This window comes from Corythoichthys intestinalis, chromosome 1, assembly GCF_030265065.1.
Source record: "Corythoichthys intestinalis isolate RoL2023-P3 chromosome 1, ASM3026506v1, whole genome shotgun sequence".
Lineage (NCBI taxonomy): Eukaryota > Metazoa > Chordata > Actinopteri > Syngnathiformes > Syngnathidae > Corythoichthys > Corythoichthys intestinalis.
The window spans coordinates 71,909,000-71,927,384 of NC_080395.1; the positions used below are offsets into that span (position 1 = coordinate 71,909,000).

Below are 18,385 nucleotides of genomic sequence, written 5' to 3' on the forward strand. Positions count from 1 at the left end.
GCTGACATGTTGTCGTATTTCGAGCATGTGGCGAGTCAACTTTTAAGTCGGATGTCAAAAAGATCGTGTGTAGAAGCGATCTTATGTCGAGGTAACACTGTATTTGTTACTGCAGTTCCTGTAATCTGTAACAAGTTGTATTTTTTACATTTTTTATTTCTATTTGATTTAAACTACACTTGCAAATGGATATTAGAAAGTTATTTGCTCGCAGCAAGGAGGAATCGAGAGGTAAGTTAGGTAACCCACCTAGGCAATATAAATCACTTTTAGGTAATAACCTACCACTGCAGAATCACTGATTAATTGAATAACAGTTACAGTGATATATCCCTATATCTGACCAGCCAAACTAGAGACGCTGCTTGTAGGATATTGTAAAGGAGAGATGGAAGTTGATGAGCATGAGCAGAGGTGACTTGACTATCAACAAGGGATGTCCCAATTTTGATTTTGAACGCTGATGGCTGGAAGACAAAAAAAGTCACTTTTTTACAGAAACTTTTAATTAATTTTGGTTTGATTGTATATGGTTTAAAGCACACTTTCTGACTTTTTATAACCGGTAATGGCTAAAAAAAAAAAATTAAAAATTGCTTCCTCGCTAGTGCCCCGCTGTGTCCCCGTATTGTGCCCGTCACTTGCACCAAAACATTGGTGCAAGCATGTTCAATGTAAATGGGTCTTGAGAAAAGAATATGGTGACTTTGTCTATCCTATAACATGAAGTTGCTGTGTTGAAGATGTTCACCTGGGTTGTCGCTGTGAGGGTAGAGCCCGTCGGGCCTCATCCCCCAGCCGGCTGAGGGAGGGTGATCTGCTCCTCGACCCCCTTCCCATGGTACGAACCACCACATTGCCATTGGGGCTGCCGCTGGGCATCTGCTGAATCAGCTGGGGTGACAGGCTGCGATGTAATGCTGAGGAGCCAGGCTGCTGGGGGGCCCTTTTTTGCTGTTGCTGAAGATGGGGTCCCCAGCTGCTGGTTGAAGCGTGCTGCTGCTGCTGGTACTGACTGACCGTTAGGTTGTTGTCACTGTTGGAGCGCAGCAGGACACGTGGAGCCGATAAAGATACGAGGGAGTGGCTGTTTCCACTGCTGTTGCCAGACGACGGACCTTGGCGTCGTTTGGAGTACGCTGGAGCCTCACGAAAAGGCACTGCAAGGGAGCAACCGGGGAAGACATCAGTATTGTATTCTAATCGATAGTAAATGGAGATTAACAGCAGATGTTTGCAAACCAAATGCTGACAGGCTTTGTGTCCCTAAATGAATGCTCTTCACTTGGATGTATCTGTTTCTAGACCACGTCTTCACGTTACAAACGGTATCTTAATTTAAAGGATAACTAATAAGGGCTGCACAATTTTGACAACAAACCTAATTGCAATTTTTCTGAAAAATATAGAAAATGCAATTTTTCATTTCATACTTTTAAATGCATCAAACCGCAATTCTGAATGAAAGAAGTATTTCCTAAAATATGAGAGTGCGTCATAGGTCACAGCTCCAATGTGACGTGAGGCCCACTGAGTCATGTGATAATAATGCAGCTCTACATCGCTGACGCTTCAAAGCATCACAGATGATCAGGTGGATTTAAGTGGTATATGTTATTACATAGTTTTCTTTACAGGTCTGCAACACAATGAAATATGACGATTGGTGAAATCACATTTGGTCTCAGGCATTTGCCATTTTGCATTCCTCTCGCGTCTGTGTAAAAAAAAAAATACTGCATTGATGAAATAGCAGTGTGATGGTATAATCATGGACCATATAGTGTATAAATAAGAAATACCAATAGTATGACTTAAATTTCCCACGTTATCTATTTCATAAAACCAAACAGCACAATGAATAAATATCTCATTCACGGATAGTCCTTCAATGCACCACATGCGGTCGCAACGTAGCTGCTCACATACAAGCGCAGGTGGCTTTTGCAGAGCTTCCAGCGTCCATGTCTATAAAGAATTCAGGGATTTAAGCATTTATTCACAAGAATTTTCAAAAAAAAAAGCTCTCAGTCTTTGATACCACTCGGACAGCTTTGACGGCCTCACCAACAATGCAGGCCCCCAATTTATCGCCCCCGGGCTCCATGTCCCGTCAATACATTATCAAGTCTATGCTACTTTATTCTTCTTGAAAAATAATTCACATTTTGTAGGAGGCATGGTGGGACAGTAACATGCTTAAATGTTTTTTTTTTTCGGAACATTTTTTTTTCAGTATGGGATCGTGACCCGGTATCGGCAGATTCTCAAAATCAGGTGACTCGGACTCGGGTGCAAACATATGTGATCGGACATCCGTAGTATTTACATAATATTGTCAGCCCCATAATTCCCTTAATTTATGTATGGTCATTCTGCTGAGAGGCAATATTGGCCTGTGTTTGTTTGTTTGTTTGTTTGTTTGTTTGTTTGTTTGTTTGTTTGTTTGTTTGTTTGAGCTACAGATGCTGATCTTCCACTTGCTATTTTTTATCTATTTTAACCCATGAGATGCGAATAAGCATCCTGGCAAGCACAGCGCTTCTCGAGCCACCTAGCCCTCTACAGAAAGGAGCAGCTTTTTAAAAAAAAATATTATAATTTTATATTTGTTCATAATATTATTTTAAGTGCCTTGAAATACCAGAGAATCAATCAAAGTAGACGGTCCACGCTCATCCATTTGATCTTGTCATTTATTGACCCACCTAAATACCTTTACATCTTGTGCAGATGTGTCAAGTTTTTTTCATCGATACATGCAAATCAAATCTTTCATTTAAAACCAATACAGAATATTAATATCACCTCCCTCAGAAAAACCCTAATTGAACTAAGCAAGTTCCATTGCTATGTGTTCCATTCTCTTTTATCTGCAACCATCATTAGCATGATTATCAGAATTACAATTGTGCCTCTGCTATGGTGTCAGACTAAACTAGGAATGGAGGGAGGCCATGATTTCCCTATGGACACTTCCATCCGTGACACTGTGAAATGACAAGCCGTCACCAACACTCCTTACAACTACAGCAGTGCATGCAGGAAGCGCAGAAGAGTGCCTGAAGCCATTTTGATAAGGAGCTCCAGATAACGAGCTGATTAGTCCAAACGTAGCCAGCAAACGTTTGCCGTCTGCTATGGAGATGTTCATGCTCCTCGCTTTCCTAGCTAAGGCAACCTAAAAAGCGGATTTACTAAGTCATTATTAGATTTCCAAAATCCAAGATCTTTATCTGTCTGTATACAACAGACTTGATGACGAGGGCAGGAAGCGCTAAAGACTAATGGGCAAGCAAAATGTGGAACCACCACTTAATCTGTATCACTCCTACAGTGCATGTGATCTCTATCTCTGTTCCCACATTCCAATCAGTCAGTGCCCTAATATTGATTTCATTCATTTATATTCAATTATAATCCTAAATTGAAATATTTAGTCATTTAGTTTTCATCTGAAAGAAAAAATTGCATTTGAATTAAGATAAAGTACAATTACACTTTTAAGAACCATATAGTTTCAATAATGTTTATTAAAGGGATCCTCGATCTTAAAGACAAGTAATTCTTAAAAGATAAATGTTAGTATGAGTTATAATAATTTGATGTTAAAAACCCTCTTAATGTTTTCGTTTTATTTAAAATTTGTAAAATTATTTAAACTTATAAGTCGCCATTCTTGTTGATGTCGCAGTGTGTCACATGGCCCGCTGCCAAACTTCCAGCATGTCACTCGTTAGCTACACCAACATGTCGTCTGTTCTGCCCTTCCAATTTGAACCAGAGCGGAAAAGTGAAGAGCGGGACAGCACTGTCGGTCGTTCACAAGACGAGCAGCAAAGGCAAAATGCAGAGCAGGAAATGCGTGATGAGACAAGAGTTGGGCAAAAACTGGTGATGTACTTGTGGCAAGTGCGTCTCAGTGACAACAGAGCGAGAGAGTGTGTGCTGCTGACAACTCCTGTTGTTGTTAGCAAGGTGAGCCATTGCGTAATCAAACTTATTCCAACATAATTACCCTATTTTTCGGACTATAAGTCGCACCTGAGTATAAGTCGCACCAGCCATAAACTGCCCAACGAAGAGAAAAAAAACATATATAAGTCGCACCGGAGTATGAGTCGCATTTTGGGGGGTAAATTTACTTGATAAATGTGTGTGTATGTAATCTTGAAAAGCACTTTAAAATAAAAATACAATAGAGACCAACACGCTCAATAAATGTACAGTATGATAATGTTACATGATGCATGAACAACGAAATGCGAACGTGGCCGGTATGTTATCGTAACATAACTATTAAGAGTTATTCAGATAACATAAAGAACATGCTAACAAGTTTACCAAACCATCAGTGTCACTCCAAAACACCAATATAACATGTGAAATAATATAATAATGTGTTTATAATTTCACACATAAGTCGTTTCAGAGTATAAGTCTCACCTCCAGCCAAACTATGAAAAAAACTGAGACTTATAGTCCAAAAAATACAGTATGTAGATGGTTAGCATCCAGAGCTGTCGTGTGCTTTACATACAGTGCAGGCCAAAAGTTTGAACACACCTTGTCATTTGTGCATTTTTATTTTCATGACTACTGACATTACAAGCTCTCACTGAAAGTAATAAAGCTATGAATGCACACGTGTGATATTCAGGATCGAAGTCGGTTCGTGGCTGACTGTCCTCACTAAATTCGTCATCTGACGGGAACAAATCCTGGAATAGAGTGTCCTCCATGTTTTGTACATCCAACTCATGTTTAGCTACGTAATGGTAGTCCATATCAAGTGGCCAGCGCAACAGCTGCCCACTATACCCCTTCATTGGACGTGGCAGCATCATTCATATTAGGTGAATATTAGCTTCCTCTGTGACTAGCGGTACGCATGAAGGTTCGCCTACCGCTGTAGCGACAGGAGCGGCTTGCCTGCTTAGGAGAGTGGCCAGCAGTTGTCTTTGGAGTTTTATTGCGTGCATTTCACTCGCTGTCCGAGCGCATTGAGGCTTCTTGTGAGGGAAAATAGTTGGAACAGCATTTGATTTTACTCTCCGCTTTTTCATAAATTGTCGTCGACGAAAAAGCCTCGACCGCGGTAAGAGAAAAATGGCAAGAACAAAGCCTTGGGTCTTTGGGAAGTTTTGTCAGTCTAAAGGCATTTTCCCAAACCTTTCTCCTCTTCTTGTCAATAGGAAATCTGTGGAGACTCACAACACTCCCTTTGTTTCCATTTGACTGGAAATTGCATCCAAAAGCAGCATATTGTGGCATTTTACATAGCGAGTTTAGGCAGCAATATACAATTGTTGTACACAATTGGAAACATCCCAATTACGTCATCACTCCGAGCCCGCAAAACATGGCGCCCTATATCGGTCAAAATATGTACTAAATATTATAAAATATTGCCATTGATTAAACATTTTATGTGTTTCTAACAACATATTTTAGTACAAGAGAAAAACTGTGGTTTATTAGAGCCTACATGTCTTTAAGATTGAGGATCCCTTTAAAATATAGTAACATAAATAAACAGGTCTCCTTATTGGCCTCATGAATTGTTGAATATTACAGGACTTCTTCATCCAAGTCAATTTATCGTTATTCACTTCCTATGGATTAATCACTGTTTTAGACTCCAGCGGAAGCATTCAGACCATAGACGATTCAAATGAACACAGACTGATTTGACTCAAAGGTGGAGCTAGCAGAGGGTGGTGCTGAGCTCTGACTTGTTGAGCATGCCAGAGCATACATATTGGAAAGCCATGCAGAACGTGCATGCGAACATGATATGTATTCTTCGGCACTACCTTTATGTACACTGAATGGGTGCTAACAAGTGGTAAGGGATGCCGTCAAGCTGAAGAAGGAGGCCTATCGGGCCTTTTTGGCCTGTGGGACTCCGGAGGCAACTGACGGATACCAGCTCGCCAAGCAGACTGCAGCTTCGGCGGTCGCCGAGGCAAAAACTCGGACATGGGAAGAGTTCGACTTCCGGACGGCTTCGAGGAAATTCTGGTCCACCATCCGGCGTCTGAGGAGAGGAAAGCAGTGCACCATTAACACTGTGTATGGTGAAGATGGGGTACTGCTGACCTCCACTCGGGACGTCGTGAGTTGGTGGAGAGAATATTTCGAAGCCCTCCTCAATTCCACCGACACGCCTTCCTTTGAGGAAGCAGAGTTTGGAGACTCCGAGGTGGGCTCTCCGATCTCTGGGGTTGAAGTCACTGAGGTGGTTAGAAAGCTCCTCAGTGGCAAGGCCCCGGGGGTCGATGAGATTTGCCCGGAGTTCCTAAATGTTCTGGATGTTGTGGGGCCGTCGTGGCTGACACGCCTCTACATCATCGCATGGACATCGGGGACAGTGCCTCTGGATTGGCAGACTGGGGTGGTGGTTTTGAGTTTGGGAGTGACATTGCATGTCACCTTTTCTAATCGGAGGACAAAAAAACAGGTCACATGCATTACTATGCTGCGTGAGCGCTGTCAACATAGTCTAGCTACCTCATCAGGACACGAACTGTGAAAGAGGCAGGAGAGATACCACAAACGGCTGCATTTGCTCACTAGAAATACAGCCTTTACTTCACATTTCTGTCCAGTAAAGATGACAAAAATATCTCTGTGTGTTGTAAACTGCACTGGCTCAAAAAGACTGTCGACCGCTAAAAACTCCACATCCAATTCAAGGAACCACTTGGAACTAATCACTTTGTAACCATAGTCTGAGTTTAACTTTGTGGCTTTTGTCACTTTTGTAAATAGTATTTTCACTACTAAAACCCCTAGCAAAAAGTATGGAATCACCAGTCTCGGACAAGCAGTTACTCATACATTTTATCATGTATAACAAAGTCAGATAAAAAGCTTGAAAAAAATAATGAATAAGTTCAAAAGTGCAACTCTTTAGCATTCAGAAACACTAAAAGAAATGAATAAAAACATTGTGGTGGTCAGTAAATGTTAATTTTATAGAGCAAGTGCAGGGAAATATATATGGAATCATTTCATTCTGGGGAAAAAATATGGAATCATGAGAAACAAACAAAGAAATAACAATCAAAACACATCTCTAGTATTTAGTAGCACCGCCTCTGGCTTTTATGACAGCTTGCAGTCTGTGAGGCATAGACTTGATAAGTATTCTTCATCAATTTGGTGCCAACTCTTTTTGATTGCAGTTGCCAGATCATCCTGGCTTGTCGGAACCTTGCTGTGGACTATTTTTTCAATTTCCACCACAGGTTATCAATAGCGTTGAGATCTGGGCTATTTGCTGGCCATGACATTGGCTGGATGAGTCTTTCTCCAAGGAATGCTTAAACAGTTTTAGCTCTGTGGCATGGTGCATTGTCATCTTGGAAAATGACAAACATATTTTCAATTGAAGGGATGAGTATGCTGTCTAAAATTTCCATGTAAACTTGTGCATTTATTGAAGTTTAAACCACAGCCTTATGTTTGTCACTCATCAAGTCCATGCCTCAGAGACTGCAAGCCGCCATAAAAGCCAGAGGTGGTGCAACTAAATACTAGAGATGTGTTTTGATTGTTATTCCTTTGTTTGTTTCTCATGATTCCATATATTTTTCCTCAGAATGAAGTGATTCTATATTTATTTTCCTGCACTTGATTTATAAAAGTAACATTTACTGACTACCACAGTATTTTTTATTCATTTCTTTTAGTGTTTCTGAATGCTAAAGAGTTGCACTTTTGAACATATTAATTATATTTTCAAGCTTTTTATCTGAGTTTATTCTACATAATAAAATGTCTGAGAGAGTGCTCTTCCGAGACTGGTGATTCCATACTTTTTGCTAGGGGTTGCAGATACGAACACGAATGCGTAAACATGCGTATGAATCTTTTACATACAAACACAAATGTGTAAATACAAGTATGAATCTTTTTGACAGCTTACTCCATATATAACAATGTTCAAATTTTCTTGTAGCCAATCAAAAGTGCCAAATGGGCTGTTGCTTTTCATTTGTTCATGAAATCTGAACATACAGTTGTACCTTGAACACTGTAACTTTGTGAGGATGCGGTAAATTCGAAGTACCCACCCAAATACCCCATCTGTGGTAAGCCTGTCGCAATATGCAATAATTCCATTTATCGCGCGATATATAAAAATGAAGGCGGTAATTTTTCCGCTGCGATTTATCGCCTCGCGTGCACGTGCGTGCGCGCGTGCGGCAGACGTGCTGTTAAAAGTTCGGATTCCTCGTTACCAACTGCACAAAATGCATCTTCGTTCCAGGTCCGGCAAAAACTAGCGCCGGAGCCAATCGTTCCCATTATATCCTGTTGTTCAACGTATACCGGCCGCATCAGTGCTCAGGAGTGACTGTGGACCATCTACAGCGCGCCGGTGTTGTTGACGTGTGGGCGCTCCCGTCAGGAGTGACATTTCATGCGGGTGGCTTTTTTTCGGCACAACGCCGGATATTTACAACGAAGTCCGCCAAAACATTGTTACCGACTAGGCTGCTATGAACAACCTCGCTTTGACAATAAACAGCTGAATGAAATTAAGAGCGCTGTGTCATGTGCTTGTGTTGTGTAGTAATGACCAGACGTGACTTCAGCGGCGCTTGCTAACGTTTTTTAATGCGCGCACACACTAGATATCATGAAATGGCAAACTAGATGTGCTACGTCCCATGCCATTGGCTACGTGAGCACAGAGTGATTATGGGTTACGTAGTCCATATACTACATCGACGAATTCTAAACTGTCATGACTGAATGGAAGTTAAGAAGGCCAAATCATTCAATACCAGTGACTATAGATACAGTGCCTTGCAAAAATATTCGGCCCCCTTGAATCTTGCAACCTTTCGCCACATTTCAGGCTTCAAACATAAAGATATGAAATTTAATTTTTTTGTCAAGAATCAACAACAAGTGGGACACAATCGTGAAGTGGAACAACATTTATTGGATAATTTAAACTTTTTTAACAAATAAAAAACTGAAAAGTGGGGCGTGCAATATTATTCAGCCCCTTTACTTTCAGTGCAGCAAACTCACTCCAGAAGTTCAGTGAGGATCTCTGAATGATCCAATGTTGTCCTAAATGACCGATGATGATAAATAGAATCCACCTGTGTGTAATCAAGTCTCCGTATAAATGCACCTGCTCTGTGATAGTCTCAGGGTTCTGTTTAAAGTGCAGAGAGCATTATGAAAACCAAAGAACACACCAGGCAGGTCCGAGATACTGTTGTGGAGAAGTTTAAAGCCGGATTTGGATACAAAAAGATTTCCCAAGCTTTAAACATCTCAAGGAGCACTGTGCAAGCCATCATATTGAAATGGAAGGAGCATCAGACCACTGCCAATCTACCAAGACCCAGCCGTCCTTCCAAACTTTCTTCTCAAACAAGGAGAAAACTGATCAGAGATGCAGCCAAGAGGCCCATGATCACTCTGGATAAACTGCAGAGATCTACAGCTGAGGTGGGAGAGTCTGTCCATAGGACAACAATCAGTCGTACACTGCACAAATCTGGCCTTTATGGAAGAGTGGCAAGAAGAAAGCCATTTCTCAAAGATATCCATAAAAAGTCTCGTTTAAAGTTTGCCACAAGCCACCTGGGAGACACACCAAACATGTGGAAGAAGGTGCTCTGGTCAGATGAAACCAAAATTGAACTTTTTGGCCACAATGCAAAACAATATGTTTGGCGTAAAAGCAACACAGCTCATCACCCTGAACACACCATCCCCACTGTCAAACATGGTGGTGGCAGCATCATGGTTTGGGCCTGCTTTTCTTCAGCAGGGACAGGAAAGATGGTTAAAATTGACGGGAAGATGGATGCAGCCAAATACAGGAACATTCTGGAAGAAAACCTGTTGGTATCTGCACAAGACCTGAGACTGGGACGGAGATTTATCTTCCAACAGGACAATGATCCAAAACATAAAGCCAAATCTACAATGGAATGGTTAAAAAATAAACGTATCCAGGTGTTAGAATGGCCAAGTATAAGTCCAGACCTGAATCCAATCGAGAATCTGTGGAAAGAGCTGAAGACTGCTGTTCACAAACACTCTCCATCCAACCTCACTGAGCTCGAGCTGTTTTGCAAGGAAGAATGGGCAAGAATGTCAGTCTCTCGATGTGCAAAACTGATAGAAACATACCCCAAGCGACTTGCAGCTGTAATTGGAGCAAAAGGTGGCACTACAAAGTATTAACGCAAGGGGGCCGAATAATATTGCACGCCCCACTTTTCAGTTGTTTATCTGTTAAAAAAGTTTAAATTATCCAATACATTTTGTTCCACTTCACGATTGTGTCCCACTTGTTGTTGATTCTTGACAAAAAATTAAAATTTTATATCTTTATGTATGAAGCCTGAAATGTGGCGAAAGGTTGCAAGGTTCAAGGGGGCCGAATACTTTTGCAAGGCACTGTAATGTTGCAAATATTGTTAATTCAGTACGTGACACAGATGGATTCGGACCACAAATAGGATGTCTTGCTCATGTAGTAAACCTAGCTGCTAAGAAAGCTGTAGCAATCAACAATGTGCCTTGCCTCACTTTACAAACAGTAAAGATTGTTCTCAGCACTTTTGTACAAAAAATTTTCAGATCAGTAAGAAGTAAGCACATAAATATTATGCACTAAAATGCATGTTTATATGATGGCAATTTAATTTTTGCTCGCTAGCAAAAATAAATAAATAAATAAATTATATATATATATATATATATATATAATTGTTTTTTAAATTTTTTTTTTACAGAGCATTAAATGTATTGAATCGGATCGAAAATCGTGACCCCCGTATCAAAAATCGTACCGAACCGTGACTTAACTGTATCGTTGCATCCCTATGGAACAACATTGTAGAAGCTATTTTTTTTTTTAACACATTTGATTTATTCTGTGGTGCTGTGCGGTATCAATATTGTTGTTTTTTTTACTTAAGAGGCATGGTCTATTGTTTTTAGTTGTGATTTCTTAAAAAGTATTTTTGAATTTATTAATATATACTATATTCTCAGTGTGTTATTGTAAATTGGTTTTAAAAAAATTGGGGGGGGGCGCAATAATATCGCATATCGCAATAATTTATGACAATAATTATCGCACACTAATATTTGTTATCGCGACAGGCCTAATCTGTGGGATTCGACAACACGAATGAAAAACATGAACAAAACGTGCTGACAAACACAGACTGGCTAACTCTACAGTTGATACAAACAAGCGCTTGTACAGTTCGTATTTTTACGGTTGATGTGTTTTGTACAATTTAAGATTAGTTTGCTCAATCCCTCATGCAAAATGGCTAATAAAGTGGTATCTATAGTATTTGGCAACCATCATTCATCCTAATATAGACCGAGTAAAGTTAAAATCTAGCCAAAGAAGTGTTATATTAAGATTTCATTTTTTTACTCGTCCCTCTGCTCACGTTGAAGGACCAGAGTAGCAAGATAGTTCAGTCAGAAGGCACCTCTCCAGCTACGAGTCCCACTTTTCATACTTTGGGCTGTCGTGGGACCTAACTGACCTCCCTTCTTCATGACAGAATTATAACGAGTGAAGTACCAGCTCTCCTAAAATGTTATGCACCAGAATATGAAGAGACAAAGACAAGACAAGATGAGACAGATATTTCACAACTCTTATATAGCTTCATACATTTTTATATGTTCCAGTAATGGTCTTTACCTAGCTGTGTTTCCTTGTGTCTGTGGGAGTTTTATCAACTTTTGTTACCCTGCTGTGCTCTTTACACTGATAAATGCATTTGTTGTGTTAAGTTTTCAACTCCTACTACTTGCCTTTGCACCTGTCCTTTTAAAGCATCTGTGAAGTGTTATAGATGATACTTGCAGAAAAACTTTTTCAGACTAACTTAGCAAAAAAAATAAAATAATCAAAACTTAGATCGGCAGGTACTACTAGTGTAAAATCAGCTGAAAAAACAAACTTAATTAAAAAATCAGCATGAATGAATGAAAAAAGATTTTAAAAAGCAGACACACAGTGTGAACTGTATGTAAATAAATAAATAAATCTGAATGACTTTAAAGTGCCAATGACACCATAAAAAAATCTTAAATAGCATCATTATTGGAAGGAAAATCATATTTTGAGACGATACGATTATATACAACAATTTGGCAAAGCGCAGATGACAAGAAAACTTTTAATCTGCCGTTTACCCCTGCCTGTCATGATATCGCGATATGGCGCCTCCACTTGGACGACGACATCACCGGAGTAATGATTTCAGAATTCAGCCCAGTGGAGAAGGAATCGTTTTTCAGTGATTCTGGTTCAAGTGTGGATCTTTCAAGTGATATTGTCGTTCCAGAGGAAGCCTGTGGCATACTGCATGTTTCAGTCGTATTTGGAGGAGATTCAGAACGACAACAAACAGGGGGCTGATGACTACAGCATGCTGTAAAATGTCATCATTGTTTTCTCTCTACTGCAATATTTTAACAGGATATTCTTTGGCTCAAAGCATTTTTCCCCGATTACTAAATAAATGGTATAGTCATGACAAATAACAGTCTTCTGCTAAATGGAATATGAAATATTAAAAATTGCATTTATCCAGTACGACAGGGCTAAATTACCGCATAATGGTCAAAACTACCGACTTCTTCAACCTCCTGAATGGTATTTAATGCCACTGGCGTTAGTCTGGCTTTTGTCATTTCCCTTCCCCGGCTTCGGAGACAGAAGAAAGAGCACAAACAAAACAATAGGCGTGAGAGCTAGTCGACATGCTAACCTGAACCAAGCGGCTTTTCCAAGTCTCTTTCTCGCATTTCGAAAATGAAAAATCACACAAAACTACCCCGACTCATGTCATAAACGACGGCGGGAGTGATTGCCTTCACCAATCAGCCAGTCGCCGGTGTCCAGCAAGTTTCGTCTCGTTGTTCTGCTGAGGCCCTGGCAGACAGGCAGTGCTCGCCGCCGGAGACGCAGAGGGGAATGAACGCCGGTGGAGAAACCAGCCAACGTCAGAGCGCATGGCTGCCCGAGCCCAAGCCGAGTATAGCGCCTTATAGGCGGGCACGCAAAGAGGACGATAATTGAGAACTGGAGACAAGCGCGGGCATTTACTGGGATCATGGCAGACGTTTTAATACGGAGGAGGCTTGCATTTTATGGCTGATTGTCCACTGAGAATGCCACTCGGCAGACGACCGGCGGCTTGTTTGGACACCCCCCTCCAAACTCGGGTTATTGCCCTCTTCGTGTGCCTGCTGTTCTGTCAAATTTTCAGAAATTGCAACTTTGTAGTAAAAATGGCCGCGAATACAGCGATTACAAAGTGAACTCTAAAAACTTTCTTTAAATAAAGGACTATTTACTTATGTTTGATCATGGACAGACATTTAGAAAAGTTCTCCTCAGACACATCCTGCCATGTTAGCTGCATAACAACTGCACGCCGCTCTCTGTTTACATTTTCGCCGTGTAGTAAAGCATTTCTTAATGCCATATTCATGTTGACCATGTGGCAGCTACGCGCACCTCCGACATCGGCCGGTTTGTCTGGCGGTATTCCCCAGCTGCTTCCCCGGCGAGCTCTCCTGTCCGTAGCAGGGGAACGAGCTGTAACTTGCTTGCCGCCGGGCGGGTTGCCAATCGGCGAAGACATGGTGTGACATGGTCCGGGCAAGTTTTGTGGGATTTTGTGCTTCGAAAAGCGAAAATAAAACTTTAAGAGTTTAAGACATCACTCGGTTCGGGTTAGCATGCTGGCTAGCTATCACGCCTCTTGGTTTGTTTACATTCTCCGAAGCCGGGGCAGGGAAATGACATAAGCTTGACAGACTACGGTGGCATAAAATATCGTTCGGGACGTGCGACAGTAAAGGTGAAGTTGACAGTTTTGACCATTATGGATTAATTTTGCCATATCGTACAGAGTAAATGCATTTTTATTATTTCATATTCCATTTATCACAAGATTGTTATTTGTCATGACCATACAATTTATTTCGCTATTGGGGAAAAATACTTGGATAAAAAGAATAACCTGTAAAAATATTGGAGTAGACAGACTGAAATAATGACATTTTGCGGCTCTTTCCTCGCATTTTCCTCGTTCTGAATAATTCCCCTCAATGGGTGAAAATTCTAAATCAGATGAAACCATGACCCTGCCAACGTCATCCTGCTGTTGGGGACGCTTGAGCCCTAAACGGTAGGCGTGGCTAAACGGCGGATTAAAAGACTAATTTCTCGTCATCTGTGTTATGCCAAATTGTTGTATATGGTCAAATTGTCTCAAAATATGATTCTAATTCACATAACATTGCTATGTAAGACTTTTTTTATCCTGTCGTACGCACTTTAAACTCCTCTTATGCGCCCTTGCTATCTAGTGGACCACTGCTTCCAATTTGCGAAGCCATGCAAAGACAACCAATTATAAACAACTCATATCCACATTTTTAGACGATTGTTTTCCTTTTTGAAACAAGATGCAACCCCATGGCCGCTGCGGTCATTGAGAAAACAGCAGCAGCAGGTTAAATAAATAAATAAAAAAACACCCCAGATAGCAGACTGACATTGAATAAACGTTGATTTTCCATCAAAATCATTAGTATGGTTGACATCGAAATTTTCAATGATAAACAATGTTGAAACAATGTTGTTCTACGGTCTGTCAGGCGGTGGTTGGTTAACATTGTTTTATAGTTGATAAACTAATGTTGACAAATAGTTGATTTATGATTGACCGGGAGATATGACTGAAAAGTCATTGAATTGTAGACTAGCGGGAGTTTTGGTCGAAAACATAACATTGCTTCAACGTTGTTCCAGTTTTATTAATGATCGTTTAGATTTTGTAAGCATTGCAACGTTGAAATAACATTAAATGAAGGTGCAAAAGTGACGTTGATTCACGATATCAGATCGACAGCGTTATGTTGATCCAACATCTTTTCAATGTCGGTCTACTATCTGGGACTTTACCCTTTGACGGATGGACGGGCACTTTGAATTCCGTTTGGTCCAGGGGAACCTAACAAATTGTCGCTGTGCGCGTCCCCCACCCCATCTATTCTTTCGCGTTCTATTTTTCTATCACTTTTTGTGACCCAAAAACTCCGAAGTCTCACTCTCTACCACCCGGGGGGAAAAAAGTCAATTAACGGGGTTTTCAACCATCGTAACCAAAATAAGCAGCGACCTAGTACCTACATTCTTAATAAAGAAGTATTCATAATCGCTTTAAATCCTGACTGAGGCGTTAACATAGACCATTAACATCAACTTTTAACACGTGACCTCGATGTGTCAAAAACGAGTAAGTCCTACCTTCCTTTTTTAAGGCATTGATGATCGACTTCATTGTGATCTTGGCCGCCCGACTTGCTGTTCGAGCATGTCACGGTATTTTATTTTGTCCGCGTGTCCGGTCCGGGATTTTGTCCCCCCTCAGAACCAGGGAGAACCACCACGCGCAAAGGAGTATCAGCGGGCAGCATCCATGCATGATCACGCTTACACTATCCTCTCTCTACGAGCGCCTGCTTGCTTGGAGAGTCGGCACCGCCCCTTCCACCAACACCCGCTCGCCAGTGGACTACAAGTGGCAATTAACTAGCCCCGCCTCTCACACACACACCACACAACAAAACAACAACGTGAAATCTTAATAAGGTCCTTCAACAGGCAAAGGCGTAGGTTTGCATAGGGACGGTAAGGACTTAACACTACCAACTTTACAGGAAGATCAGATTATCCCCATCAACTTTTAAGCAACCCTATTTGCATTATTTAATGACTTCAGTCATATAGGCATACCAGTCAACCCGAGGCCGTTGGCAATCTTACAAATAGTGACGAATGCCCTTACAAATTGGTGACTAATCTTACAACGTTGTATATAGCGTGCAATATAAAGCAAAAATAAAACTAAATTTTTAAAATATGAATTTATTGGTAATATTGTAACATATAGACCCTACTCACATGACGTCACAACCACGCCCCCGCGCCATATTGTCCGTCAACTCGTCGTTGTTGATGCATTACCGCTACGTAAATTCCTCCTATTATGTCGTGTTTTTCTGCTCGTTAACATTAATAATCAAAATAGTGAAGGCGTGTGTGGCGGTCGGCTGCAATAACAGAGAAGATAGATGGAGAGACTTGAGGTTCTACCGTATTCCGAGAGACCCGGAGAGGAGAGCGAGATGGACTGCTGCAATTCGGCGACAAAACTGGGCTCCAAGCGATTATCACAGATTATGTAGTAGTCATTTTATATCTGGTAAGATGCATTTAATATATATTTAAAGGGTTTTGGGCTGACAACCACAATTAAGATCATTAGTTTAGTTTAGTTTAGTTTAGTTTAGTTTAGTTTAGTTTATTCACACATCGTATCATGGTACACACATGAACATGGTCATATATACAAGCAATTCATCTGACAAGATGTATGAAAGGGACACTCCGAATAAGCTATTTAAAGCTTTTAGTAGGGGCCCAGTCAAATAACACACACATACACTCATTCATACACATACATGCAATTAACTATGGGAAATTTCAAAATTCTGATTACATCGGATTTGACATGTGATACCTTAGGAATGTTATTCAAAGACAGCATATTAAACATACATAGCAAGGAGATGAGTTTTCAGTTTTTTCTTAAAAATAGAGATGGAGTGTGACATTTTAAGTGTTTCGTCCAGTTCATTCCAGATCTGTGGTCCTCTGCATACAATCCCAAAGCTTGTAGACTTTAGACTTCTGGTTTTTCCTGTGATGTGATGTTTTCTTCTAGTAGTATATGTGTGCTGAGGAGTACTGATTGGGATGAGATCACTTAATTTACGGTTTAGTTTATGGATGACCTGATACATTATGCAAGCATTTTGAAAGTAGTTGTGTTCTTTTAGCCTCAGAAGGTGGTGGTGGTGAAATATTAATTTAGTAGGAGCATTGAACCCAGACCATGTTATGGCACGTATGACTTTTTTCTGTAGGATTTCAAGTTTTTTTAGATAGGTTGGAAATGTGTTGCACCATATGATATTACAATATTGTAAATGTGGCTCAAATAAAGATTTATACAGGGTGAGAAGTGCAGATAGTGGGATATAATGTCGCAGTTTAAAAAACAGCGCAGCATATTTCGACAGTTTATTTGTGAGCTCATCAATATGTTTTTTAAAATTAAGGTACTCATCAATATGGACTCCCAGGAATTTTGTAGAGCAGACTCTTTCAATGGTTTCTCCATTTATGTTTAAGCAGATTTGTGTGATGGGCTGTTTTTTATTGCTAGGCTAATCGCCGAAAACATACAGTTTCAAATTCAAGATGCTTATTTGTCCCACCATCTTTATTTTTTGAATAATATTTAGCTGGTAACAAGTGAAAGAAGCAGGTCTCGTCTACGGATCATCGGTTAAACAGGGGTGTCCAAACTTTTTGCAAAGGGGGCCAGATTTGGTGTGGTAAAAATGTGGGGGGCTACCTGGGCTGATTTACGTAGAACAATACATTTAAAGAAATTTTAGCAAGCCCTTCTGTGTGTCACATTTGCTTTATCATTATTTTTTTAAATTCATAATTTCAACAATCTCGCCTTTGTGGCGTTCTCTTTCGACCCTCGGGCTCTTGCGAAATACTGCTGCTGTGAAATTAAATTAGCTTCAAGTTGCTATAATTTCTCGCTGCGTATCTTCCCTGTAATGTTGCCGTACATGTTAGCGTGTCTTGTTCGGTAATATTATCGCGTCACATCGAACTCTAAAAACAGCGACTGTCTCTTTGCAAATGAGGCAGACACAGTTGTTGTGTGTTTTATTGAAGAAATAGTCCAATATCCACCTATCCTTGAAGTGTCGGCCATCGCAGTCAACTTTTTTTTTTATTGATTGTCGCCATTTTAGAAAATTGGGTCACACGGGGTAATGTTGCTTAGAGTGCTGCTCTTAAAGTTTTTCAAACTTTCGTGAGAATCGGCTGATTTTGTGTGGACAAGTTAGTTGTAGATATCAGGGTAGCAGATGTCAGGGAGAGAGGGCGAAGACAGCGGGTCGAAAAATATCGATTTAGGCATCAAATATGGATCTGGCGAATGGATAGACTGAAGCTTTTCCACATAACGCCTTTTATGCAACGCATCCAATGAGTTTACAGCGTCTGAAAGCACCGGGGCTTCCAATGAATTGCTCTATAAACTGAACGACTAATTGAAACCATTGAGAATAGGGCTAAACAGAGACGGACAATATGGCGGCCGGATACAGCGACACGTCATTCTGTGACGTTGGTGAGTAGGGTCTATAGCCTGGTGCAATCAAAGAACAATATCTTCAGCTTTGGCAATTTCTAGCATGT

General features: G+C 40.6%; 1 protein-coding gene across 3 annotated transcripts in view; it reads right to left on the reverse strand.

Annotated features, from left to right (window-relative positions):
- Positions 1-18,385, reverse strand: part of LOC130917256 (SH3 and multiple ankyrin repeat domains protein 2-like) — a 525,263-nt gene that overhangs the window by 247,803 nt on the left and 259,075 nt on the right. For all 3 annotated transcript variants that reach the window (XM_057838487.1, XM_057838477.1, XM_057838497.1), the window contains exon 11: positions 752-1,160. In XM_057838487.1, coding sequence (XP_057694470.1) covers positions 752-1,160 — 409 coding nt within the window. The remainder of the gene's footprint in view (positions 1-751; positions 1,161-18,385) is intronic.